This window comes from Astyanax mexicanus, chromosome 1 (genome assembly GCF_023375975.1).
Source record: "Astyanax mexicanus isolate ESR-SI-001 chromosome 1, AstMex3_surface, whole genome shotgun sequence".
In the NCBI taxonomy this organism is placed as follows: domain Eukaryota; kingdom Metazoa; phylum Chordata; class Actinopteri; order Characiformes; family Acestrorhamphidae; genus Astyanax; species Astyanax mexicanus.
In genome coordinates this window covers 97,498,409-97,526,257 of record NC_064408.1, presented here as the reverse complement: position 1 = coordinate 97,526,257, position 27,849 = coordinate 97,498,409, and the positions used below count along the sequence as shown (strand labels likewise).

At 34.1% G+C, this 27,849-nt stretch overlaps 1 protein-coding gene across 2 annotated transcripts; it reads right to left on the bottom strand.

Moving 5' to 3' along the window:
• Window positions 1-61: 61 nt before the first annotated feature.
• Window positions 62-22,099, bottom strand: sgk3 (serum/glucocorticoid regulated kinase family member 3). Of its 2 annotated transcripts, none has more exons than XM_022682120.2 (17): window positions 21,784-22,099; window positions 11,849-12,041; window positions 10,439-10,522; window positions 10,120-10,192; window positions 8,983-9,058; window positions 8,635-8,710; window positions 8,411-8,460; window positions 8,186-8,243; window positions 7,799-7,882; window positions 7,410-7,541; window positions 6,568-6,680; window positions 5,525-5,561; window positions 5,013-5,099; window positions 3,903-3,998; window positions 3,655-3,810; window positions 1,718-1,807; window positions 62-863 (listed from the first exon to the last, which is right to left on the bottom strand). In XM_022682120.2, the coding sequence occupies exons 2-17, from the start codon at window positions 11,924-11,926 to the stop codon at window positions 693-695; spliced, it is 1,461 nt and encodes a 486-aa protein (XP_022537841.2). In that variant the 5' UTR covers window positions 11,927-12,041; window positions 21,784-22,099; the 3' UTR covers window positions 62-692. The 2 variants fall into 2 exon arrangements, with proteins under 2 accessions (XP_022537841.2, XP_022537846.2); XM_022682125.2 differs by having other exon boundaries at window positions 8,411-8,462; window positions 8,640-8,710.
• Between the last annotated feature and the right edge of the window lie 5,750 nt (window positions 22,100-27,849).

Below are 27,849 nucleotides of genomic sequence, written 5' to 3'. Positions count from 1 at the left end.
TGTGCTTTTGGACAGTTTATAGGGTACAGTCATTAGTTTGGCAACATAGATTAAGAACACACAGGAGTAGAGTTCTATTTATTTTACTATTTTCAAATACACCATTAGTTAACCTTTTAATTTAATTCAGTGTTACATCATTATGCCATGGGGGTCATTACAAAAATGGCATCTTTGGTTAAAAAAAAAATCAAATATGTTGTAATATATGAACAGGCCTGTAACTATTTTCCATAATACATTTCTTTTTCTACAGAACCAAAACTACACAGTCACAACTGCACAAACTCTGTGTCAAACACAGTGGATGTCAACAAACATATAAAATGGAATGTAGAAGACAAAGGCATTGTGTTTTCAAGCAAAAAGTAGTCCCTGACAGAAAAACTGCCACCGTAGGAGATAAACTGGGAAAGAAAAAACAAAACCAACACCTGAGCTATATCTCAGGGAAGGAAATAGATTCCATACAAAATATAAATCTGTTGTTTGAAGATAAAAATAAAGATTTCAAACACCCTGCATCACAAAATGTCTGTGAATTTATGTCAACAAAAGTGTGCAACCCCTTAGAGGTTGGGCTTCTCAGCTGGGCATATTCTTCCCTTTCATCTAAAAGAATGACAAAGCCTCTTCTAAGAGTACTCCAACCGACCACCGATAGCTTCAGCAGCCTAACTTCTTAGGCCTTTTTACAAGAAAGAGTCATCTGAAGGTGGAGCATAAGAAAACCCCAAAAAAGCATCATCTGCCTCCATGACACTGGCATTCACTATAGAGTGCTCTGTGGAAATGCACACTGAATTGGGAACAGTTTCTTCAGTGAATTCCGGATCAAAGTTGGAAATGTCGTACTGTGAATCCTGTAGGACAAGAACAGAAGAAAAAACTTCGTTGTAATAGTTTCACTTTTCCTGATACAAAGGTAAATAATTATTTCAAAAGTTACAACATTGTTTAATGAAAGTTTTAAAGCTGAAGATTTCTGTGTATTTATAAGCAGAATTGAAGTATGGGAGAGTGGGACAAAACCTATAACATATATAACTATAACTAATAAATTTAACTTGTATATTTTGTGTGGTTGAACATGTTTAAGTCAATCATACTTTTGGTTGTCATCATCTGTGATGTGTCGTTGCAACATTTCTGCTAATTCACCTTGAAGCCAATTTCAAGAAAATCAGTTTTTATAACCGGTTTGAGTAAAAGTAATATAATACACACATACATTGTTTTACATTTGGTGGTGCTTATTACAGCCTGGTTTTAATGGATAAACATCACTTACAGTGAGAGCTACAATTACAATTAGTACAATTTGCATCCATTCAAATTAAAAGTTCACGTTGTAGATATTATTATGTACGGGTTATGTTTTTTTTTTGTGTGTGTGTCTGTGTGTGATGCTTGGTTAAATGTTCCTAACAAACACTGAACCATATTTATTTGCTTGAAAAATAATAATACATACATAATAATAAATACATTGAATCAATATTGTCATGATCACAACGTTTAACAATGTAAACCTATTCCTGTCTTTCTCTACCCTACTTATCTAGGATTTGTTTTAGTCATTGAGGTCAAAATAAATGTAAGAAGAAACTGATCCTAGATCAGCACATCTACTCTGAGAGGCTCGACAAACACAAAACCTAACTCATTAAAATTGTTTATATTCATAGAGCACAGGACGTTTAGTAAAGTTACTTACCACACTGGGGTTAAATGGAGGTGGGATCTTTTTCTGCTCAAGGTCATCCCAGTTAATGGAGGAGAAAAAGTCATGGCTTTTGACTTCATTCTGAAACAAATACAAATTAAATCAGAAACACAACATTTAAACATTCTTCACTTTTTCCTCCAACAAGAAATATCTAATATGCAATTAAAGAGACTAGAGTCTAATACTTTACAACACACTGAAAACAGTGAACAGAAAGTTAATCTACATGCAAACTAATCCACATTTGTGACATTTTTCTTCTAGTCAATCTGCTTGGACTCAGTCCCAGTGCAACTTATGCGCCAATGTAGCTTGGCACCCTGCTGTGCTGCATTGTGTCAACTCTTGAAACTCTTGACTTGTTGCATTCCACTTCTTGTGTGAGATCCACCTTCCTGTGGCACTATTTTGGTTTCAATATAAGACAATCCCTTATATAAATAAACATAAGACAGGAGATGACCAATGAATGAATGACTGCCATATTACAGTAAAGTGTTATTATACTTTAACATTAACAAAGCAGTAAAACAGACATGCAAACTTAACTAAAATCGGAATATTTTAACTTTGTCCACTAGGGGGTGGTACATACAAATTACATGTGTAACATCAGTAGTTCAATGTGGCACCTCCTTCAGAACCTCCCAAATAGCCTCCCACACCAATCACATACCTTTTTGCTAAATCATTGAACAGCCCACTCAAAAGTCCACCTCACCAAAAAGTCTCTCTCAGACCTACTCTGAGAGAGTATTTCAAAAGTGCATTCGTCACCTGATGTGTTGAAAAATGAACTGCCCACCAAAATGAACCAAATTTAAGCATATTAAGATTATAAGCTTGTCAGTTTCTAGAAGAAGCCATTAACTTTTACGTTTTATAAATTGTTGATGTCCACCTCATCTTCTAACATGTTTCTTTATGGCAGTGGTTCTCAAACAGGGTTTAAAGGGAAATGTGGATTACCTGGGATCCACGTTTCTAGAGAATTTAAAGTTTTTCTTCTTTGGCCTTATTCAAAGAATCGTGCACACTGAAAATAAATGTGTTAAAAAATATTTCCTTGTGCGACTCCATAGAGAAGCCTTATCTGGCTCCCTAAGTTAATATAACCACACTTCAAGTTTGTTCTTAAGGTTCAGAAATGTTTTTAAAACATGTTTTTTTATGAATAAATAAAAAAACTAATGACCAAATATAATTAATTTAGCATTTAGAATCATTTAGCATTAACAAAGATAGTTCCTGGTTTGGTCATGTGCTTCTATGAACCTTATTTGGCTTGTAAGGACCTTGATATTATTTGGGGAGGGTCATTGCTCTTTTAACAAAGTAGTAACACCTGATGTAAGGCTTGGATGCAGCTGCTTGGCCATGGAAACACATTCTGTAAAGCTCTCTACATAGTTATTGAACTAATCTGAAGCTACATAAAATTGGAGGTCCGTAGCGATTGTCTCTGAAGAAAGTTGGCAACCTGAACGCTCTATGCACCTCAGCATCCACTGACCCTGCTCTGTTATTTTACACTGACAGAGCGAGTTGCTTTCATTCCCAGTCAATCAAACTTTGTTTTGGAACATTTCACAACTGGGCTTGTTGTATAGATGGCATCTTATCACAGTACCACGCTGAAATTCACTGAGCTCCTGAGAGCGACCCATTCTTTCACTTATGTTTGTAGATGCAGTCTGCAGAGTCTGCCTAGGTGCTTGCTGGTCATGGAAGTGATCTGAACACCTGAATTCAATGATTTGGATCAGTGAGCAAATACGTTTGGCAATATAGCGTATTTCTCAAAGCTTTCTCAACAGACAAGACACTCTTCTTGGTGCCAAAAAGGAAAAATTTTCCTACTAATGCCCTCAATGTTTTGAAACATTCAGTGTCACGTCATGGCAAAAAGAAAAATGTGAACTTACAAAGTCATCCCTGTACCCCAGCCTCCTGGTGTTGTCTTTCTCCAGCAGACCTTGTAAGATGGACCAGGCAGTTGTAGAGGCACCAGGCCTCATTGGCAGCTCCTTGTGCAATATGTTTTCATACATCTCATGTGTGTCCCTACTGTAGAATGGAGGCTGTTGATGGCAAGATAAGCAACAGTTTAATATACCGTTTAAATATCACTTAAAAAAAAGAAAACACTGGCAAATAGGCGAAGTATAATTACCAGGCCATAGAGCATCTCGTACAGCACGGAGCCCAGACACCACCAGTCCACAGTGTTGTCATATGGCTGTTTCCTTAGTACCTCTGGAGCCAGATACTGTCAGAGGGGAAAAAAAATGAATTATTCTAAAACAGTGGATTTGAAATGAATGAGGGCTTGAAATTACTGAAATTATTTCATGCATAATCCTACTTATGAAAAGAAAGGAATTCAATAAATCTATCACGCAGTGCTTTGTTAATCTAGTTTAATAGTTTGAGTTCATTCTCCTAGTAGTAGTAATGCTACCGTAAAAACATTGCAAAGAACAGAACAGAACAGAACAGAAACTGCGGTTACAAAAAAATCAAACCACACAAGTCATTATTTGTTGAAAAACTCACAGTGAAGCAGCACTTACATTTGAAACAATTGTTACAGCCTGACACTATTAATTATGCAAAAATACATAAGAAGAAGTGCTATGACATGTATTATAGAGTGTATTATAGCGATCATACCACAGTTCCATTAATCACTGTTTATTGAAATTCGTTTGGTTATAAACACTCTGCGAGTTAAAATAGTTTCATTGCTGTTTTGCTTGTAGCTACGCTGTTTGGCTTGTAAGCGCTGTATTGTTGCTAGGTTACCTGTATGTAGTGGAGTAATACATGGAGAGCTTTGGTTACAGTGCATTACTGGCTGATAACGGCCCTTATAGAACGCCTCACAGCCAATCACATTGCAGGGTTGGGACTAACTGTGGTCTAATTTAAGTTAATGCAACAAGATTTTATTCTAAGCAATGTTGAATAAATTATATTAATCTATATTAATACATGAGCAATAGAAGCTTTTTGACCAGAAACACCAAAGGTGTCTAAAAGTTAAACAAAATTTAATGGAAATGATCATAATTTTGTATTTTTATGACCGATGGGGACAAAGTCGATGTGTAACTGAAACTTAAATAAATAAAAATTAAAAAAAATATATAATATCAGCCAATATTAACAAATAATTAAATGTTTAACCCCGTTAAACCTGCAACCAGACAAAGATTTTCAAATAGTGCAAACAAACAAATAAACATACATAATAAACAATTTCAGTTAATAGAGCTTTTACCTCAGGTGTTCCACAGAATGTGGTGGTTGTGTCTGCTTGAGAGATCCCCTCCTTGCACAATCCGAAATCTGTCAAGACTATATGCCCCTTAACAGACAGGAAACAGAGGAATTTTAAAAAGCGTTTCCTTTAAACAAGTAGCCAATTCTTACAGCTGAAGAACCTTTTGTTTAGACAGAATGCTGAACAAGACTGGGCCTTTTGCCTATTTCACCACATTCACAATGAGATCTGCCAGGAAATGCACATTTAAAACTAATTCAATAAAATACAATGCAACTCCAACATTCAAATACGATTCCAGCTTCAGTTATAAAAATAAAACTTTGTTTGTATGGCAGTGATGCATTTCTGACACTATTAATGTTTTCTGTCAGTGTGGTTTCTTCTAATCACACTTACTAACACTTACTTAACCTTTGGAACTGTGACAGCTTTGTTCTTTGGATTCAGTGCTCTAACAATTAACAATGACACACAAATAAGGCAGACAAAAAGAAATACATGCTTACTTGGAAGTCCAGCAAGATATTCTCTGGTTTCAAATCCCTAAGAAAAAACAGAAAACGTATTTCTGCAGTGTTTTTACAAGTGGGTAGAACAAATGCATTGATGTACCAATGGCCACATTTGGGGATGTGTAACAAGAGATTACATATTACATATAGAATATGTACACATCATTGAAGGTGTGTTGCCTATTGAACTGTGTGCAGTCTGTTACAAAAGTAATGTCAAACAGAAGCTCAGAGTAAACCTTTGTCATTAGTTAGTCACTCTGTATGACTTGTTTCACACCGTGTGGTTGGAAACCATGAGCCCATAACAACCGATAACATAAAAAAGTAAAAGAACAATGGGTTACAACCCTGTCATGGTGAATCATCAAGTGTTCACATTTACAAGAGAATGTCAAGGCAATAAAGTTACAAAATTATATCTACTAATTATCATTTACAGTCCAATAGTTAATAGTGAAACTCTGAAATGAACAACTGAGTCAAAAATAGTACAACTTTATCAAGAATTTAAATTTTTAAAGCTTTTAGGGAACACACCCATGTAAAATAAATTTTGATCACATGCTGTAATCACTGAATTGACTGTGACCATAGGCTGTAAAATTAGGGAAGTCTTCAAAGACCTGTTATTTTTGGAATAGCGAACAACTACTAAAAAACAGGAACACTTCAGCTTTTTGAATAGTGTATTTATTTTTGAGCATTTAATGTTAAATAAAGAAGTTAGCATTTAAAAAACTTGGCAGTATCATTGTGTTGTGCCTCATTTTACAAGAAGTCTAGACTGAGACACTTGTTATAACTTCAATGTGAATGGATGGGGCAAACTGTTTCTGGCTACATCTGGTTACATTCTTGCTCCAATGTGCATTAACGTAAAAAAAAGGCTTCCTATATCAAAATTTCATAACAGTAAAAAAAATATATATATATATTTCCATTATATGGGCCATTTACTTTACTTGACTTGATTTATTTACTTTATATAAGAGACGCAACACAGAGATTTACAATTCACAAAAGTTTGTCTGTACCTGTAAACAATGTTTAGACAGTGCAGGTAGCCCAGTGCACTGGCCATCTCAGCAATGTAGAACTTTGCCCTGGATTCAGGAAAGGTTCGCTCTTTTTGAAGGTGAAAGAAAAGCTGCAGTGACAAAAGAGAAAAAAAAGAGCTTTATTCACACAAGAAAGAGGAAACAAGCTATATCAATGAAGTATAAAGAGCTAATCTATTTAAAGCCTTGGGGTTGGTGGTCACACACCATTCTTAGTCAGCTCCAATTAAGTTAATCTGGTGAGCTTGTTTTATCTCAAACCTGAATATACATCAGTACACTTTAGAAAGTTAAAATGTCATTTGGTGTGATATCAAGAACAAAAATTGCCTAAATAACACTGTAATGGACTGCATACCTTGTAAATGAACTGTGAAGGTGAAGACATTTTTCAAAAGATTTAATGTACTGACTGGAATTCATGCAATTTGTTTTTAATTAACATCATCCCCCCAAATGTTATTTATATAAGATTAATTATATTTCACACTAACCACAAATACAATAAAACATAGATAATCTTAATGGCAACTTTTCAAACATTAGGTTATAGATTAAGCAAATAAATATCGCACATACACTACTAATAACAACTACTTCAACTTGTTGATACGATGTAACCCTGCAATCTGACATTATTCAGCAAATGTGGTTTCATCTGCTAAATAATCATATTTTTATCACAACTAAATGTCTAAATTTATGCCTTCCTTAAGAATAATGTTCCTACCCAGCTTCCTGTGTTTTAACTACTCGTGGTTTTCCAATACCAGATGACATTCCATGCCTGTGGTATTCACATGGGAGAAACTACTCACTTCTCCTCCATTGACAAAATCCAGAACGAAGTACAACTTGTCTGTTGTCTGAAATGAGTAGTGCAGTCCTACTAGGAAAGGATGCTTCACGTTCTTCAACAGCACATTGCGCTCAGCCATGATGTGCTTTTGCTGTGAATAGTGCAAAGAAATAATGGCATTAAAAAAGAGCTTACCCTGTGAATAAATAACCTCAAATAAACAATTTAAATACCTCAGCAATTTGCATTCAGCCATAATGTGCTTTAGATGTCATTAGTATTACAAAATGATAAACTATTTAAAAATAAACATTAAATAATATAATGTTAATTATTGTAATATACCAGAATCAACAGCACAATCTGAAATCCAATCCTATTATCAATGCCACAATTGTAGATATTTACCTCTCTTCTGTTTAAAATGACCTTTTTTTGCAAGACTTTGATTGCATAACACTTCCCGTCTCGTTTCCTCTTTGCAAGGAGAACCTTTTCATGAGAAAAAAAGCACATGCTGGGTTAGAACAGTCTGAGTCTGTAAAGAAACGCCCTGTAACCTCAGAACTGTGAGACTCTCACTTCTCAGTAGGAAAGCCCACCATTTATTATCTGCAAACCCACAAACACAACAAATAATCCACTGCTGGAAGAAGGTTTTCACTACCTACAGAACTGATACCACTACACTTCATATAGTGAAATGAGCTTGCAAATCAGTATGTGTCATTATATTCAAAGTTAAATGTAAAATGATAGTTTTTGTTTACATTAGTACATCAAACACAAGCATACCTTTCCGAAGCTCCCTTTACCGATGACTTTAAGAAAGTCAAAATCAGTCGGTTTTGCACTGGAGAGAAAAAAATATGAACAGAGCCAATAAAAGATGGTATTCAATTTCATAACGTATTAAAACCTGTCACTCCCTAATTTCTTAGGCCTAATATTATGTTTTAAATTTAAAACATAAATGTCCCAAGATTATCACAGCATCAGTGAACAGAAAACTTTACTTACTGAGGATTTGCAGATGGTCCCAGGTTAATATTTCCAGAGGTAGGGCTATTCTGTAAAGACAGAGTATTTAAATTAGCTCCAAGACAAAGTTGTTGCAATGAATGTAGGGAATTCAAAGGAAACAGCTAAAAGTTGAACACAGAAAAACAATATGCAATATGTAGCGGCTAACAATAACAATAATCAGACCTATTTACAAGAATCAGACCTATTATCTTACAAACCTTCTCCTCTTCATCCTCTGAGGCATCCGAGAAGTATTTTGATTTGTTCATTTGCAGAAAGTCTCGGACATCGGGGCTGTGCATTTGAATGAAAGTTCAGTCAAATGTAAGAAGTATAAGTAAGGCAGTTCAAAGCCACAGATATTATGGTAATGAGAACTAATAAGAAGAATTCATATTATTATGGAAGAAACCCTGAAGATTTTTCTTTTCATTACTCAGTACAGCAGACTTATTACAAACTTGTTAAAAGATCTTACATTTGCATAAATCTGGTGGACTTGCCACCATGGCTGTTCATGAATAATAATGCTTGTGAGACACTGTATAATTGACTCATGAACTCACTGGTTGCTGAGCTGCGGATGGGACACGATTTTCTGGATGAATTCATGTAACCCCGTTCTTCTCTGCTTTATAAACTCTGGTGTGGATCATATAAAACGTTAGTCCAATAAAAACATTTTCTTAACTATACAACAATTACATTATATGAGTATCTTGTACAGTCAAACAAAAGAGTCAGCAAATGTAATGATAATGGGGAAGTTCAAGAGGAAACATTTCAACCTATACCAGGAAGAGTAATGTGACAAAACAATATACTCAAAAACAACGAATTTCAATTTATGTATAGATTAACCTGCATTTAGATCTCAAATTGTCTAAAACCCCAAACTGTCACTTTAAAAAGCCTGAAACAACTGTTGACACAAAGCATACTTATAATAAAAAAGCAATTTGGAAGGGTGCTTATATGTCAACTGGCTTTCATTAAGGGTTTTAAATCTATGTTTTTTTATAGTTCTTCTCTTTACTACTATGAACAGAAAAAATACTGTCCATAAACAACTACATGCTACAGGCATAGTAGACAGAGATCTGGTTGGAAAACAATATAGTGATTCGTGTTGCTACTGGCAGTTAAAATCAGCATATGGCTACTTCCCAGCAGGCAAACAGTGAAACGCGGAGAATGGGGTAGCACAGGTTCCAGTGTGTACTTAATTTAAGCCTTTAGCACGTGCTGAAATTGCAGACACATGCATTCAATTACACGACCAGTGGCTGGTAAATGACAGATATACTGCCCATTCACTGACCACATAACTGGTTACGCATGAGCCTGAAACTAATGCACAGTTTTAGGGTTCCAGTACATCAATGTATAAAATAACTGAGGACAAATTAGCAAATGGGATGTTGGGATGCTGATATATGACAGACAGTGGAACATGTGATTTAGAAATGGTGAGCAAAAACCTTTAAATAGGTTTAAAATGTTTGATTAGCAATATGAATTTGTATTACAAATAATCTGATTTGTAAAGATCACATGATTCCTATTTAACTAAATGAGGCAATGTCACCAAACTGCAGCCTAGGGAACAAGGCTAAACAGTGGAGCTCAACACAATATTATTTCTATACTGGGATACAATACACTTAACTGCAGCAGTGTGTGTGCTTCATTCATATAAATACCTGGGTCAAAGTTGTCACCAAATATTCTCTTGGCTGGTATCTTCAAATTCAAAGCAGGATATTGTTTTTTCAACTATAGTAAAATACATGTAAAATAAGTCAGATATTTACATTTTACACAGTATTACAAAACATACTAGGTTTAAAATTTTAACGTTGAGTTTTTCTAGATTCAACTTTAAGCAAGTAAAATAGGTAGAAGTACAGCAGCACCATGTATTCTTCTAGTAGCTCCAAACATCAGGTTTATAAAGAGGTTTGTTGTAAAATTAGAATTATACCACTAGACCAAAAACAATTAATACAAAATATCACTTACTGTATTATACAGTTTATCAAATTCTGTATATCTCCTGAAGACAAACCACTCATGTCTTCCAACACTGACCATCACTTTGTAAACCTACGACAAAAAAAAAAGCACAGTGGTTAATGTAGTTACACTTTTTTTTTTTGTTATTAAATCTACTGCTGGACAGTGCTGATCCCATTCATGGTATTTTTTTATGTAGCTGCTGATATTTATTAAACAAATCTGCAATAGTAAAGCTAATGACTGGCACTTTTCACTAAAGGAGGACCTTATACTGTAAGAGCAAATCAATGACTGTATATAAGCATGAAGTCCAAAAGGCGAGCGAGACATGCCTACACATTTAGTAGACCTTCTCACAGACAAGACATCTGAGACTTCCCTCACTGAGTTTACAATGCAGCCTAAAGGACGAGAAGAAAACAGATTTTTCCACTGGAAGTCCGGTTTGTACAGTATATAAATGTTTCCACATTCAAAGTGTAGTTTATGTAATTTAATATGCAAGAATTTACATTTTCATCAATGTAAATTGTAAATGTTCTGTTTGTTTTACATGTTTTAAACAGTATTTGGACTTGGTCCAGACCAGAAAGAGCACTGGACAAGACAGAGGTCAAATACTACCAGCAGAGGCTCTAGACCTGTGGTGGCTTCACTTTTGTGAAATGCTTATTTACAGTCATTGGATTAAAGAGAAAAGGAATGTGTATTTGTATCTGTATTTTTAAACCAATAAACACTTGAAAACATGAAAATATAAACATTTAATTTAATTATGCATGTGTAATCTATCGATACTGCTAAAACAAAATATCAATACTGCTGTATTACACCAGTTTTAGTATACTGAAACAAATGTTCCCAAAATTTCATTTAAATGAACAGGTAATTGTAGAGAAACATGAAATTTCTCTGTACTTTACCACTTCTGCAAAATTCAAAAACATATAGTGTATTAGTTTTCATTTCAATTTCATTTGTTTCATAATACTGTAAAAAGTAACACTGTTGCGACAGAGCAGATTTAATATTGTGTAATCGAGATGTTAGTTAGCATGGTGGCAAGTTAACCTGGTGGCTGCTCCCAACCAGTACAATTTCAATTAGATAAAACAACATAGTTCAGCTGGGTAGCACTGGATAGTGACTCAAACCAATGATTACTACAAATTCTCGTTTTTTTTTTTTTCTTTTCTTCTCAAAACAAGACGAAACAATAAATGACTTACAATGCAAGTTAAATAGTTATTTCTTATTTGTAATTATAGTTATCTAGTTTAACTAAAAATAAATAAATAATGCTACTGACATGAAATGCTACACTGCCCATCAGATAGAAAAAACAATACTATTGTGTAATTTTAAATAACTAAACCCCTTTCAAAAGTATCCAGAAGGGTGATGGTAACTTACAGTGTAGCGTTTTTTCTTGTCCCTCTGCTCATTGTGGCAGGGAATGCTGACGTTGGGGCAACTTGACTGTTCGTCCATCCTGAGGACTCCGGCTGGCTGGGCTCAGAGAAGGCAGCTCGGCGTAGCAGCGGTTCTTCAGTGCTCGGCTCTGGAGCACAGTTCAAACACACAAACAGCAATCTCCATTCTCGGGCTGTGCAGAACAGAGAGACAGAGCATGTCAGAAAGTGAGAGAGGTGCTCCGCCACTGTCCGCCAATCCTGTTAGGAGGAAAGAGCGGCACATTAAAAGGCTTCCACTCTCGCGCTGCATGAATGGAGAAGCAAAAAGAATGGGAGAGCTTGGCGTGACAGCAGCCGGACCACATCGGGGTCACTAATCAAGCCCAGCATGTGCCCAGTGCAAAGCTGCGGCCTGGATGGCCAGGCACAGAGACTCCTCCTCTCGGAGAGTTGGCCACAAAGATGATACAATAGCTCTATTATTTTTCTGTTCTGATACTAAAATCTCAACAATGAGCTGATACTGATTTTGATCTGGCATTGTGCTATTTTTTTTTAGCTATTTTAAACTGAAACATTTTACATAACCACTATCCACATATCAACAACAAAACAGTATGATATTTTTCAAACTTTCTAGTAACGTTAAAAGTCATTTTAGTTATTTTATCCAGCAAATCCAGCACCAATTGCCCAATAAAAAAAACTTTCATTAAAATGACCATGCAGGATATATAAAATATTTTATGTAAAAAAAAAACATTTTTTATGCATTTGCAAGTATTTTCCTTTCATCAACATGAAATACAAAACTCACTCATCATTTTACATTGTAAATAAAATGGCTATATTTGTAATATAATCATTGCAACCCCTAGTTCCCATCACCATCACTGTAAAGAGTCTATTTGGCTAGTTATCAAATTAATGTCAATTAATCAATTAATGTTGTGCTGCACTACATGCAATTCTTATTTTACGCTAGAGTTGTTTTAAAATCAAAGAAACTCATTATTTTTAAGTGGTCTCTAATTTTTTTCAGAGCTGACATTTCAGACATGCATTTCTTCAATGTTAACAAGCACAGGTAATACCCAAAATGAACTTATAAAATGAATCATAACATAAATTATCACAACAACACTACAGTATCTGCCCACTGTCCCTTTGCCCCTTTCCTACTGAGATTAAAACCACTGGTGCCACCACATGTCACGCGCACACACACACACAGATCCAAACACACTTCTTTTTCTCTCTGTTTCACCATCTACCTACACACATGCTCACACACTGAGCGTGCGACATTCAGTTTCCCCTCAGTTGGAAAGGAGATATTTTTAGATAACCTTCGGCAGGCCTCTCTAGCATACAGGCCAGGTGGAGTCTCACTACTGCATCACAACAGGACCCTCACAGTGCACAACAGCCACTGTAAAAATTCCTGTGAAAATACTGAAGGCTGAGCCTGAAGGAAAGCCAAGTACATCATGGGAGAAAGTTCTATGTGAAACATTCACTTAGAGCGTTTTCACTATTAGATTGTGTGATATTTTAATATATTAATGTTTTTACGACTTTATGATTTATTCAATATATTTAAATAACCTTTGGTCTAACTGACTGCAATATACCACATTCAAAAAACTTAAGTAAAACCCTGAAGGGTTTAAAGGTAAACTGCATAAGGATGAAGAAAGGACTTGACAAGTTACCACAGTATAAAAGTGCATGGTTATCATAACATTTTTTATGTAATTTGTTTATTGCCGGTATTGATACAACAAAGGTAAGAGAGTGGACATGTGCATCTCCACCTCAGCCGCCCATTACTGGCGCCCCATTCAACCACAGAGCAAATCCCAAAAAAATTAAACTAACATCAGCAGTGTGGGGTTACAATGATACCCCTAAATAAACACAGAGTTGTTCTTAATGATGAATATATAAAAAATAAAACAAATTATATATGATACCAACTAATCTCCAGCTTAGTCATTCACTTCAGCATCACACATACAATACATCTCTCAGCTCATAAAAGCTCCTACTTATGTATGCAAGATCATCTGGACACTGCAGGCAAAGTTCCTTGGTAAGTCACTAAGTGATGCATGCTAGGCTTTTGAATTAGAGCAAGAATCCAAGCGAAAACGTTAACTGTTTTTGGTAAATACGTTCATGAGTACTGAAACGCAATTTGGGCAGTGTAAGATGATGTCAGGAAAAAACAAGAACTTGAAAACACATAATAACGCATACTGAGAATTAGTCTTTTTGAATATATACTCAACAGGAAGACCTGTATACCTGCACATTTGCAATTTTGAGCATGGCATGTAGGCGTCATTCAGACTGGTTTGAGTGTTTCCATAACTGTTGATCTCCTGAGATTTTCAGAACAACAGTTCTTCAGAAAGAAACTCCTTGCTGAAGAGATAGGTCACTGGAGACTGACCACACTAATTCCATATGAACAGAAAATCTTTGGTAACTCTGAGAACCACACTCTACAACTATAGCAAGCAGAAAAGCACCTCAGTAAGCATTTAGGAGGTGGGTGGGCAACAACAGCCTACTTCCTATTCAAACAGCCAAGAACAGAAAACTGAGGATGCAGTGGGCACAGACTCACCAAAAGTGGACTGTTGAAAACTGAATACATGGCTTGGCCTGATAAATATGGTTTTCTACCCAGATATACAGACGGTAGAGTCAGAATTTGTTGCCAACAGCATGGATTTATGGACCCAAACTTTTATGCGTCAACAGTACAGGCTGATGAAGGTGGTGAAACAAGTGTTGAATGCCACAGTTCACTGTTCTTCGATGGCCCTCACAGTTACCTTTGGAATGTACTAGAAGGTGAGTAGTGATGGGCGAAACGCCCTCAAATCAACTGCCTGATTAATCACACTTTTCCTTCTTTACAGTTAATGAATGAATAACTGTTTTTATTTGGTAAAAAAGCAGCTTGAGCTGGCTTTAAGTTTCAGTTCTCCTTCTTACTGCTTCCATTTCGCACACTGGACAGGTTAAAGTCATGTGACTTCACCAGCAGCAGATTGATTTTAGGGGACAGTATATGAATGCACACATCTGGGACAGTATTAACAGAAAAAAAAAATCTAGATGGGCTAGATGTAAAATATAATTTGCTTTTGGCCAAAAACAATTTTTGCCACTTAGAGATAAAAACTGCATTATTTTTCATCAAAATTATATTTCATATATTTTGGCAACCTTTTGGATTGTCAGAATGGTCAGAATGCACATCATAAAAGAGCTAATTGTAATACAGCAGCCTTAAAAAGTTGGAGTAACAATAAAGTTACGAATAAATGAACAAACAGCATATTGTGCGGCCCTAGATATACCTGAAATGTTTCACATTCCATGGCAGATTAAGCTAAGAATGAAAGAAGTACATACATCAAATGACAGATGAGCTGGTTTAGATCGTTCTTATGGTTTGTAATATATAAATATAGTCCCATCCAGCTGGAAAGATTAAGATTAAACGTCAGTGTAGCTGCTCTTGAAGCCCTTGTGATACGGGTACTCTTCCATAAGGAAGAAAGCAGAAAGAGAACATGCTTGTTAACATTCCAGAAACACAATCTTCCTCCCTGAGGAAAAAAAATTTACAATCCAACTAGAGAACTAAGATGGCACATTCATGGCATTTTCTCAAAGAAATTTTTTAATGCTTTCTATGGTTTCTAACGCATTTCATTAGAACTTTTCTTTATAAAGATGACTTAGATTAGATACTAGGTTAATTTCTCATAGCAATGTCAATACTAAAATACTGAGTGAAACTACTTAATATACTTTAATATACATTTTTTACAAACTACTGATCTTTAAAATGTGCTGTTTCTCATTGAAGCACTGCCCTTAAAGCTACAGTATGTAGCATTATACAGTTGCACTTAGGTTCAATAACACTTGATTATGATTAAAAAATAGTCACGATAAAAATAATAAACTTTTATTATAAAAACATTCAGCCTAAAGGGTGGAACAATGTCCTAAATGCAGAACTGTAAAAATACAGTAATTTCTGTAAGCAGTGCTTCAGTTCTGTTTTTTCATAAGGTAAATAAAAGGCTTATTTAAAACTGTGCCCTGTCTGACGGGTTTTTATTATGGTTTTACTTTTGCTTCATTTGCTCTGCGAAACGCCTACAGCTACTCACATCAAACTATTTCAGATCACCCCTGCATTGTGCTTTGTTAAACACCTGAAAACCTGAGTTATCAAAGAACTCACATATTTCAAATACTATTTCTAGTACTATTAGCCTCTGTTAGAGCAGGAAAAATATACAGACATGTGGTAGTAAGTCATGAAGACATTAATTAAAAAAATGTAAGAGTAGTCCAATAACTATTTTTCATCCTGTTTAGAAATGGTTAACTTCCATCTACTCTGGACAACTGGCCTGAACATGCATGCATACATACTTTCTAAAACTAGTAGTCATAAAGCAATAGCATTAAGCACTCAAAGTTGCTGACTGTGGCTGTCACAGATGATCTGTAGCAATAGTGGTTTATTTGTATTAATCTCTGGATGATGATAATAACTACAGATTTTAAATGGCAAAAAGCTTCATGACATTAAATAAGACCACCTAATGCCTTGTGAGAATTTAGTAATCAATTCTGTACCATGTACCATGACAATAGGCATCTAACGATTATTTTGGTACTTCACCAAGATTATTTTGTTTTCGATTAATCAATTATCCAATGGTTGTTTCTGCCACATCCTCCATCACTTTATTAAATTAAACATATGAATGTGAGATTTAAAGATTTTAAATGTCCAGAAGATGTTTAAATGTGGAAATGATGTATAATTAGTAAATATGTAATCTGTTGCGTATGGGCACTTTCGGAGACTGAGCTCAGTGTTAGTTGTGCAAATGAGCCCACTGAAACTGGCTTTCTGTATGGTATTTCTGTCCCCAGAATTTTGTGTTATGTGTAGCAGTTACAAATGAACAACTGGTTAACACTGTAATTTGGAATTGGCATATTTTTATAATCAACATTGTCGATTATATTGACTTATCATTGGAGCACTACTTAAACACAGTGAAGGGCAAACCAGCATTTTGCAGTCCTTCACATCACACAGCATATGTCACTTGACTTGTACAATTAATCTAAAGTAAAAAAAAACCTACCTCACTAATAGCCATTATGAAAGAAATCAGTGGTGAGGTAGCTTCTGTTATAGATTTATTTCAGTGCTTCAGGTTTTATTTTCTTGTCTTGTCTGTTGTTATCAACCACATGCTTTAGCCAGAGATTAGGTTGAAATTACTGAAAATTCTTTTATTTGATTTAAAGCAGCCTAGCATTAGCAGGGCAACTGCAAATGGTGTAAAGAACTGGCAATGAAAAAGCAAATTCAAATGAAAGAAGCAGATATTTTGATGCTATAAAAATAAATATTTTGAAAGCCATTAAATGAGAACAGCCAAGTGTGAGCTAGCGGCTGACTAAGAAACAAGGTTTCTCATGTCCTCTTCGCCTCAGACTGGCCATCAGGAAGCACAGCACACAAACACTCATCTGTTCACTCAGTCTCTGGGACAAGTGACCAAGCGGCAGAGTGACATTTATTCTTGAAAGCGAAAGCAGGAACTGGGAACTATCTGTAATCAGGCATGCAAACAAACACACACACCAAGGACAATTTTGATGCAGCAAGTCAGGACTGATACTACACGTGTTTATAAAAAACAAAACAGCTCTTTTACTTTAAGGAGCTACGCTCAAATCTATGCAGTGAAAACTTGCCTCAGTACTGTGAGCCTAATCCAGGGGGAAGTGTCTGTGAGCCAAGGACTTTAAGGGGAATTTTGTTGTTCAATGCATAATACACTTGTTTTAATTTAGCATTCAGAATGGTCCAAGTGTAATTTCTTGAAAATGGATGTAAAAAGACTATTATAATTTTAAGGTCATACAAAATCTGAAAAGAATGCTTCATTTCTGATATATAAGGTTGCTTTATAACACCCTGTATCTACTCTCCATGCTGCATGTGTTTTATAAAAATGTTTTCGGCTAAAAACGTTCAGAAGACAATGGATGAGGCAAAATATCAATAATAACCATATTGACCTTTTCTTTGAGGTACGTTTTACGGTCATTAATGCTTCCGACCTTCATTTGCCACCACTGCGAACAATTCTGAAATCTGTAAGTTTTTCAACAATGAAGTGTTTCACATCAAATATCTCCAAATTACTTTGTTTATGAAGTAATCTTTTATTTTACTAAGAATTTGGTGGATTTGTACAAATTAGGGGAATTTCAATTTACAGAAAGCTGACAGAGAACTAAACCAGCATGTTCCCTTTACCTTAAACACTGCCAATCAGCCAGCACATACTGATCTGTTAAGCATATAACTGACAGTAATTGACTTTGCTGATTGCCTACACTTGTGGTAAATTTAAAACTGTGAAATTCGTTTAAATGCTGTTGGATGAAATCATTTCATTTTATGAGATCTGCTACACGTTCTTCAGCCAAACAGCTGATGCTGCCAAACCTACAATTAGCTCAAACACACATACACAAATACATGCAATGACATGCCATACAGGATATCACACATAATCCATCATCATGTGTGAGAAAGGAGTGGACGGTATGTTCTGTTCAGTATGTTTAATGTTTAATATGAAACACTTTAGAACCGTAGCCATAATGTTGATGTGTGATTTCATTTCTATTAAAGTGCTCATGTTCAGTGACAGGTTTGGTAAATTTTTCACCTGACAGTTCAACCATTCTCAAAAGACAACACTTAGCTACTAAAGCAAGTTTTGGATTACTACTATATGAACCATGTGCATGTCTATAGAGTCCATATCTTCATTCTGGCTGAAGAACAAAATGCTGAAACAGTATGAAGGTTTCTACTCCCAGCAGTAAAACTTTACTATTGAACATTCCCTGGAAATTTCCTAAGCTCAGTTAGTAAATTACATGGCTGGTATAAATGTCTATGCAGTTAAAGAGCTATAAAGGATTTAGTGTTTTTGAGGAGGGATTATTTTTTAAAAACATAGTTATGTTTATGTTTCAAGCTGTATAGCCATGCGTCCATTGTAAACTAAACTTACAATTCAAAACTAAACTAGCAAATTTATTTTATTTAGATTGTTTGTAAAATTGTTTGTTACAAAACGTACAAGTACAAGTATGTTTAAATGAATGCACACATTCCTTTTATAGGCGGCCTATACTAGTTTTACTGCTAATGTTGATGTGTGATTTTATTTTAATTGAAGTGCTCAAGTTCAGTGACAGGTTTGGTGAATATTTCACCTGACTGTTCAACCAGACTCAAAAGACAACACTTCCTAAAGCAAGTTTTGGGTTACTACTAAACAAACTATACACATTTCTATGAGTCGATAACTTCATTCTGTGCTGAAGAACAAAAGGCATGAACCAGTATAAAGACCTATTTCCCAGCCTTACAACTTAGAAATATCTAATATTTAACATTCTCAGCTAGTAAATTACATGGTTGGTATAAATGTCTATGCAGTTAAAGAGCTACAGAACTACTATAAACTTACTATTATTTGAATCATGTGCATGTCTATAGAGTCCATTTCTTCATTCTGTGCTGAAGACAAATGCATGATGCATGAAACAGTATGAAGACCTCCTATTTCCCAGCAGTAAAACTTCAACTTTAAAAATTCACTATTCAACACTCCTTGTAAATATCCCCAGCTCAGGTGGTAAATAACATGGCTGGTATAAATGTCTAATCAGTTAAAGAGCTATAAAGGATTTAGTATTTTTGAGAAGGGGCTATTTTTTGAAAATACAAAAAATAGGAAGCTTATTTAGTTAGTTAGCTATGGTTGAACTTTACTAGTAGGGGGGTTCAAACTGTGTATTCCCTGCAGTCACTGTAAACAAAACTTACAAACTTAGCTATTTAGCTTATGTTTTTAACAGAAAGCAGACTGCTGTGTGTAAATGAATGCACATGTTCCATTTACAGGTAGCCTAATAGTAGCTTTACTGTTTTTTTCAGGAGCTTTTTGGGTCAAATAAATCTCTTTTTCTGTCAGCTTCCAGAGATAGTGGAAAAAATTTTAATGAGTGATTTCATTTCAATTGAAGTGCTCAAGTTCAGTGACAGGTTTGGTGAATATTTCACTTGACAGTTCAACCAGATTCAAAAGACAACACTTAGCTACTAAAGCAAGTGTAAGGTTACTACTAAACGAACCATAACTCCATTCTGTGCTGAAAACAAAACACATTAAACAGTATGAAGGTTTCTACTATTTCCCAGCAGTATAAAGTTTACTATTCAACATTCTATGAAAATATATTTTTTTACATTACATTACATTTGGCAGACGCTTTTGTCCAAAGCGACTTACAATAGTCAAGTACAATGTAAAATAAGTTTAAAGGTAAAACATCTTTGGATAGGGATAAAAGGAGGTCAAAGGGGAATAATAGGATAGAGGAGTGAAGGAGGGGAAGAAGGAAATGAGGTTAGAAGTAGTTAGTGTGTTAGAGGTGTTAAGAGAGTAAGTGCTCTTTGAAGAGCTCTGTCTTCAGGAGTTTCTTAAAGATAGCGAGAGATTCTCCTGATCTGGTAGTGGAAGGTAGTTTGTTCCACCATTGGGGAACTCTGTATGAGAACAGTCTGGATTGCTTTGTGTAAATATTTGGTAAAGCGAGGCGATGTTCATTGGAGGAGCGCAGCGGCCGGGAGGTAGCGTAAGCCTTCAGGAGCGAGTGCAGGTAGGAAGGAGCCTGTTCTGTCATCACCTTGTAGGCGATAGTAAGAGCTTCTAGTAAATGACATGGCTGGTATAAATGTCATAAATGTCTATGCAGTTAGAGAGCTATAAACAGGTTTTGTATTTTTAAGGAGAACTATGAACAAAAAGTACATGTATATGTAAAAATGAATGCACATCTAAAAAACAAAAGAAAATCCTACATTTCCTTCAGGATAAATAAAGTGTGTGTGTGTGTGTGTGTGTATGTATGTATGTATGTATGTAAGTTATGTATCTATCTATCTATCTATCTATCTATCTACATATTCTTTTTTTTATAGGTGGCCTATAGTAGTTTTTTTTTTTTGTCAAAGTGAGCTCTGTTCCTTTCAGCTTCCAGAGATTGTGGAAAAAAGTGCAATAAATGTTGATGTGTGATTTCATTTTAATTTAAGTGCTCAAGTTCAGTGACAGCTTTGGTAAACATTTTACCTGAAAGTTCAACCAGATTCAAAAGCAAAGACTTAGTTAGCTACTAAAGCAAGTTTTGGGTCCTACTAAATGAACCATGTGCATGTCTATAGAGTCTATATCCTCATTCTTTGCTGATAAATATCCCCAGTTGAGCTGGTAAATTATATGGCTGGTATAACTTAAATATCTAGGCAGTTAGAGAGCTATAAAGGACTTTTTGAGGAGGGATTATATTTGAAAATATAAAGGTTGGCTAGCTTAGTTAGGGTTTCAAACTGTGTAACGTATTCTCTGCGTTCAACTGTAAACACAACCTGCAAACCTAGCTATTTAGCCTATGTTTTTAACAGAAAACACACTGGTATGTGTATATGATGTATGTTCCTTTTACATGTAAGCTATAGTAGTTTTTTTCTGTTACTTTCAGGAGTTTTGGTTAAAGAAAGCTCTTCCAGAGATTGTGTAAAACTGACTTGTGGAAGTGTGGAAGTAAAAAACATTACATAACATATAGAGTTCACCAGCTCTCAACCTGTAGCTAAACTCTCAACTCACAGAAGAACAGGAGAACCGCACAAAACTACAGATAACTCGTAGTATCAGCCCGCTGTGTGTATTTCTGAAGCCCACTCCCTCTCTATAAACATGTCTGGTGAGAGAAACTTGCCTTATTTTCAGAAGGTTTTCCACTGAAGCTCCCCGCGGTCCGCCGCCGCCGTGTCGGGCTGTTCTGACTGCGGAGGAGGATTCAGAAACTCGAGGCGTGTTTCACTATAAAACACCCGGAGCACTCAGCAGACCCGAGCACAGCCTCCCTCCGTCCATCGCTGTTTATCAGTAATCTGCCAGGGAAAGGCCGAGTCGGCCTCCTACTAACGTTTAGTCCTGAATTCCACAGCCAGTTGTCACGGGACAAAACTTCAACTATAGTATTTAAACAGAGAGAGAGAGAACAGCAGCGCCCTCTAACGACCAGACACCACCGCTCTCACACCAGCGGAGTAAAGTTAGTTTGATATTCGATATTCAGCGGAGATTCGCCTTTCGGCCGTTCTCTTGCTCGCAGACAATGTCCTAAACTCTCCCAAATTACATTTTCCAAACCACAGAAGAACAGAGAACAAACTACAAACGTCAGATTTTCTGAAAACACCCAACCTTTCTGTTTCTCCGAGAATATTTACTGAAAATGGCAGGAATCGCTGCAGCGGGCGCTGAAGCTGTTAAGGGACCGTGTGCAAAGTACGGACCCTGATTAAAAACGTAAACATTCACAGCTCCGTTTAATGCAGTTCTACTGTAACACGCCCATATGAAATATAGATAAAAAAAATCATACGTAGTCTTTAGAGACACACCTGAAAAATAACTACAACTTTTATTTTTGAAAAATATGATTTGGTTGATTTTATATTAATTTTTTAATAATAAAAATTGCTACTGTACTGCACTAATATGAAATATAGAAATAAAATCACTTGTAGTCTTTAGAGACACACCTGATAAACATACTACAACTTTTAGTTTTGAAAAATATGACTCGGTTGATTTTATATTAATTTTTTAATAATAAAAATTGCTACTGTACTGTACTAATATGAAATATAGAAATAAAATCACTTTTAGTCTTCAGAGACACACCTGATAAACATACCACAACTTTTATTTTTGAAAAATATGACTCGGTTGATTTTATATTAATTTTTTAATAATACAAAAATTGCTACTGTACTGTACTAATATGAAATATAGAAATAAAATCACTTGTAGTCTTTAGAGACACACCTCATAAACATACTACAACTTTTAATTTAAAAAAATATGATTTGGTTGATTTTCTTAAAATTTTTTAATAATAAAAATTGCTACTGTACTGTACTAATATGAAATATAGAAATAAAATCACTTGTAGTCTTTAGAGACACACCAGATAAACATACTACAACTTTTAGTTTTGAAAAATATGACTCGGTTGATTTTATATTAATTTTTTAATACAAAAAATTGCTACTGTACTGTACTAATATGAAATATAGAAATAAAATCACTTGTAGTCTTTAGAGACACACCCGATAAATATACTACAACTTTTAGTTTTGAAAAATATGACTCGGTTGATTTTATATTAATTTTTTAATAATAAAAATTGCTACTGTACTGCACTAATATGAAATATAGATATAAAATCACTTGTAGTCTTTAGAGACACACCAGATAAATATACTACAACTTTTAGTTTTGAAAAATATGACTCGGTTGATTTTATATTAATTTTTTAATAATAAAAATTGCTACTGTACTGCACTAATATGAAATATAGAAATAAAATCACTTGTAGTCTTTAGAGACACACCAGATAAACCAGGGATGGGCAACTTCCATGATGGAGAGGGCCACATTTTTTTCAGCATGACCATTGGAGGGCCACATGACCTCGCACTTCAAATAATTGAATATGAAAAACGCTACAAATGATTTTCAATAAGAACAAGTTTTATATGAATTTATATCTGTATGTTTACAGCACCAACATTTATCAACAACTATTTTCTGCATATTAATGCATTTTAATACGGCAAAAGACAAACCGTTTGCTTAGAAAAAGTGCAAAAAGGAAGTCCTTCCTATCAAAGAACAAAAAGTTTGCTTAAAAAACTGATTGCAAATACAGTAGTTCCTCTGTGTAAAATAAGTTCATTATAACAAGTCCTTCATAAGCAACAAGGACAAAACATTTGCTTATAAAAGTGCAAAAGGCATTTGAACTCATTTATAACAAAGAACAAAAAAGATTTAAAAACTGATTGCAAATAGCTCATTCAGTAATAGCAGAAAACTAGACCACAGAGGCCCAACATTTATTGAAGCTAATGAGAGAGCTGTGGTTTGGCCTGCTGGCTCACAATGGACTGGATGTCAATGTCAATTTTCGTGGTTGTTTGGCAGCGCCCTCTAGCGGTCAAAGGTAGAATTACGTTTTTTTTTTATTTATTTTTTTTTTTATTATGAAATTATGAAATTATTTTTGATCTATTAGCGGGCCGCACTGAGTGATGACGAGGGCCGTGTGCGGCCCCCGGGCCGCCAGTTGCCCATTCCTGAGATAAACATACTACAACCTTTAGTTTTGAAAAATTTGATTCTGTTGATTTTTTATTATGTTTTTAATGTTAACTTTTTTACTTTAAAACGCCCATATGAAATATAGATATAAAATCACTTGTCTATAGACAAGTGATTTTATATCTATATTTCATATGGGCTACAAGTGATTTTATTTCTATATTTCATATTAGTACAGTACAGTAGCAATTTTTATTATAAAAAAATTAATACAAAATCAACCAAATCATATTTTTCCAAAATAAAAGTTGTAGTATGTTTATCAGGTGTGTCTCTAAAGACTACAAGTGATTTTATTTCTATATTTCATATTAGTACAGTACAGTAGCAATTTTTATTATTAAAAAAAAAATAAAAAATCAACTAAATCATATTTTTCAAAACTAAAGGTTGTAGTATGTTTATCAGGTGTGTTTTTGAGGACTACAAGTAATTTTATTTCTATATTTCATATTAGTACAGTACAGTAGCAATTTTTATTGTTAAAAAAATTATAAAAAATCAACCAAATCATATTTTTTTTAATTGAAAGTTGTAGTATGTTTATCAGGTGTGTCTCTAAAGACTACAAGTGATTTTATTTCTATATTTCATATTAGTACAGTACAGTAGCAATTTTTATTATTTAAAAAATTATAAAAAATCAACCAAATCATATTTTTTAAAATTAAAAGTTGTAGTATGTTTATCAGGTGTGTCTCTGAGGACTACAAGTGATTTTATTTCTATATTTCATATTAGTACAGTACAGTAGCAATTTTTATTATTAAAAAATTAATATAAAATCAACCGAGTCATATTTTTCAAAACTAAAAGTTGTAGTATGTTTATCAGGTGTGTCTCTAAAGACTACAAGTGATTTCATTTCTATATTTCATATTAGTACAGTACAGTAGCAATTTTTATTATTAAAAAAATAATATAAAATCAACCGAGTCATATTTTTCAAAACTAAAAGTTGTAGTATGTTTATCAGGTGTGTCTCTAAAGACTACAAGTGATTTTATTTCTATATTTCATATTAGTACAGTACAGTAGCAATTTTTATTATTAAAAAATTTAAAGAAAATCAACCAAATCATATTTTTTTAAATTAAAAGTTGTAGTATGTTTATCAGGTGTGTCTCTGAGGACTACAAGTGATTTTATTTCTATATTTCATATTAGTACAGTACAGTAGCAATTTTTGTATTATTAAAAAATTAATATAAAATCAACCGAGTCATATTTTTCAAAAATAAAAGTTGTAGTATGTTTATCAGGTGTGTCTCTGAAGACTAAAAGTGATTTTATTTCTATATTTCATATTAGTACAGTACAGTAGCAATTTTTATTATTAAAAAATGTATAAAAAATCAACCAAATCATATTTTTCAAAACTAAAGGTTGTAGTATGTTTATCAGGTGTGTCTCTGAAGACTAAAAGTGATTTTATTTCTATATTTCATATTAGTACAGTACAGTAGCAATTTTTATTATTAAAAAATGTATAAAAAATCAACCAAATCATATTTTTCAAAACTAAAAGTTGTAGTATGTTTATCAGGTGTGTCTCTGAAGACTAAAAGTGATTTTATTTCTATATTTCATGTTAGTACAGTACAGTAGCAATTTTTATTATTACAAAATTAATATAAAATCAACCGAGACATATTTTTCAAAACTAAAAGTTGTAGTATGTTTATCAGGTGTGTCTCTAAAGACTACAAGTGATTTTATTTCTATATTTCATATTAGTGCAGTACAGTAGCAATTTTTATTATTAAAAAATTAATATAAAATCAACCAAATCATATTTTTCAAAAATAAAAGTTGTAGTTATTTTTCAGGTGTGTCTCTAAAGACTACGTATGATTTTTTTATCTATATTTCATATGGGCGTGTTACAGTAGAAATGCATTAAACGGAGCTGTGAATGTTTACGTTTTTAATCAGGGTCCGTACTTTGCAGACGGTCCCTTAACAGCTTCAGCGCCCGCTGCAGCGATTCCTGCCATTTTCAGTAAATATTCTCGGAGAAACAGAAAGGTTGGGTGTTTTCAGAAAATCTGACGTTTGTAGTTTGTTCTCTGTTCTTCTGTGGTTTGGAAAATGTAATTTGGGAGAGTTTAGGACATTGCCTGCGAGCAAGAGAACGGCCGAAAGGCGAATCTCCGCTGAATATCGAATATCAAACTAACTTTACTCCGCTACACCTCACCTCCTCCGACTCTAACTTTAACTATTATTATTTTTAAATAATGATTTATTTATTTATCATTTATTTATATTTAACAGTGAATGTACAGGGAGTGGTTGTATTGTTTTAAATGCATTTTTTTTAAATAAAGTAACAGTACACAAATTAAACTAAAAAATAAATAAAATACATAGAAATTAAAGGTGTGCCATATCGCATCGTACGCAATAATATCACCAACATATTTGTATATTATGGAAGATATTATACCACATTATATCATACTGTTTTCCCATTTCCCATTATATCTACTAGAGACAGATTATCATTCATTTTACTTTAATCCTGGATATATGAAGATATTTGGAGTGCATTATTAATATCATGATATTCTGGATCATTGAATTCTGTTAAAATCTGATAAAATTCTCGTATTTTTTTTCAGTTAGGGGTGTGCCATATCATATCGTTTGCAATAATATAATTTATTTTAATTTTGTTGCAGTGGTGTATTCTTTAAATATTTTTTTTCATTCAAATTCAGTGTTTTGTCATATCGCCAACAGTATTGTTATCACGAAAATACCATAAAATATTATTAAATATTATTTTAACACCATATCGCCCAGCTGTAATGGACATTAAGACATTCATTACTGAAAAGATGACAAAGTTAAACACATATATAAACTTATACACATAAACATATAGCTGGTATACAAGTCACACACTGAAATTATCAATATAGTTTGATACAGTTCTTTAACAGAAGACGTATTTATGTATTTTTAGCTTTTCTGATTTGTTTTATATGCACTAAAGAATCATAAATAAAAAAAAAGTTAGGAATCGATGCCATGGCTTAGGATTTGAGTAAATTAGATTTTCCCAGTACGATGATTTTCAAATACAACTGGCTGAGTAAAGAAACATTCTGTGTGGTCTGTCATAAATAGTAGAAATTGTAAACAAATATTTATTTAAAATCTTTTCTAACAAATAGAATTGTTATGACCCTCTGCCATAATATTTATCTGGTTTTGATTTTTGCTTTTGCTTTCTTCTATATTTGTAAATGACAATTTAACTTTTCAACAATAAGGCAAAAAAAATAATGGAATGTATACTGTGTAGTATATATAGTGTGCGCTGTATGAGTGTACACAGACCACCCATACACTGTACACTTACAGAATACAGAATTTAATATTACATACTATTAAACATACATACCAAAACCATGTACAAGATCACAGAAGTTTTTTATGTATTTTTGATGTAAATATGACACTTCCATTGTCAAGCAAAAAACTCATACATATAACATGCCCATGTGGGGCCTGTATGAGTAGTCCAACTGGGAACCAGAAAGCTTTGTCCATGGGTTCTATGTTGACCCCACATATAAATGTCAATGGTGGGCCCCATCAA

Excerpts from the sequence above, each read along its gene's own strand:
- sgk3 (XM_022682120.2), bottom strand. The coding sequence starts at position 11,926 with ATGGACGAACAGTCAAGTTGCCCCAACGTCAGCATTCCCTGCCACAAT. Across the intron at positions 10,523-11,848 it reads ACAAGAAAAAACGCTACACT|GTTTACAAAGTGATGGTCAG; the intron begins GTAAGTTACCAT and ends TTTTTGTCGTAG. Across the intron at positions 6,681-7,409 it reads ATTTTGTCAATGGAGGAGAA|CTTTTCTTTCACCTTCAAAA; the intron begins GTGAGTAGTTTC and ends TTGTCACTGCAG.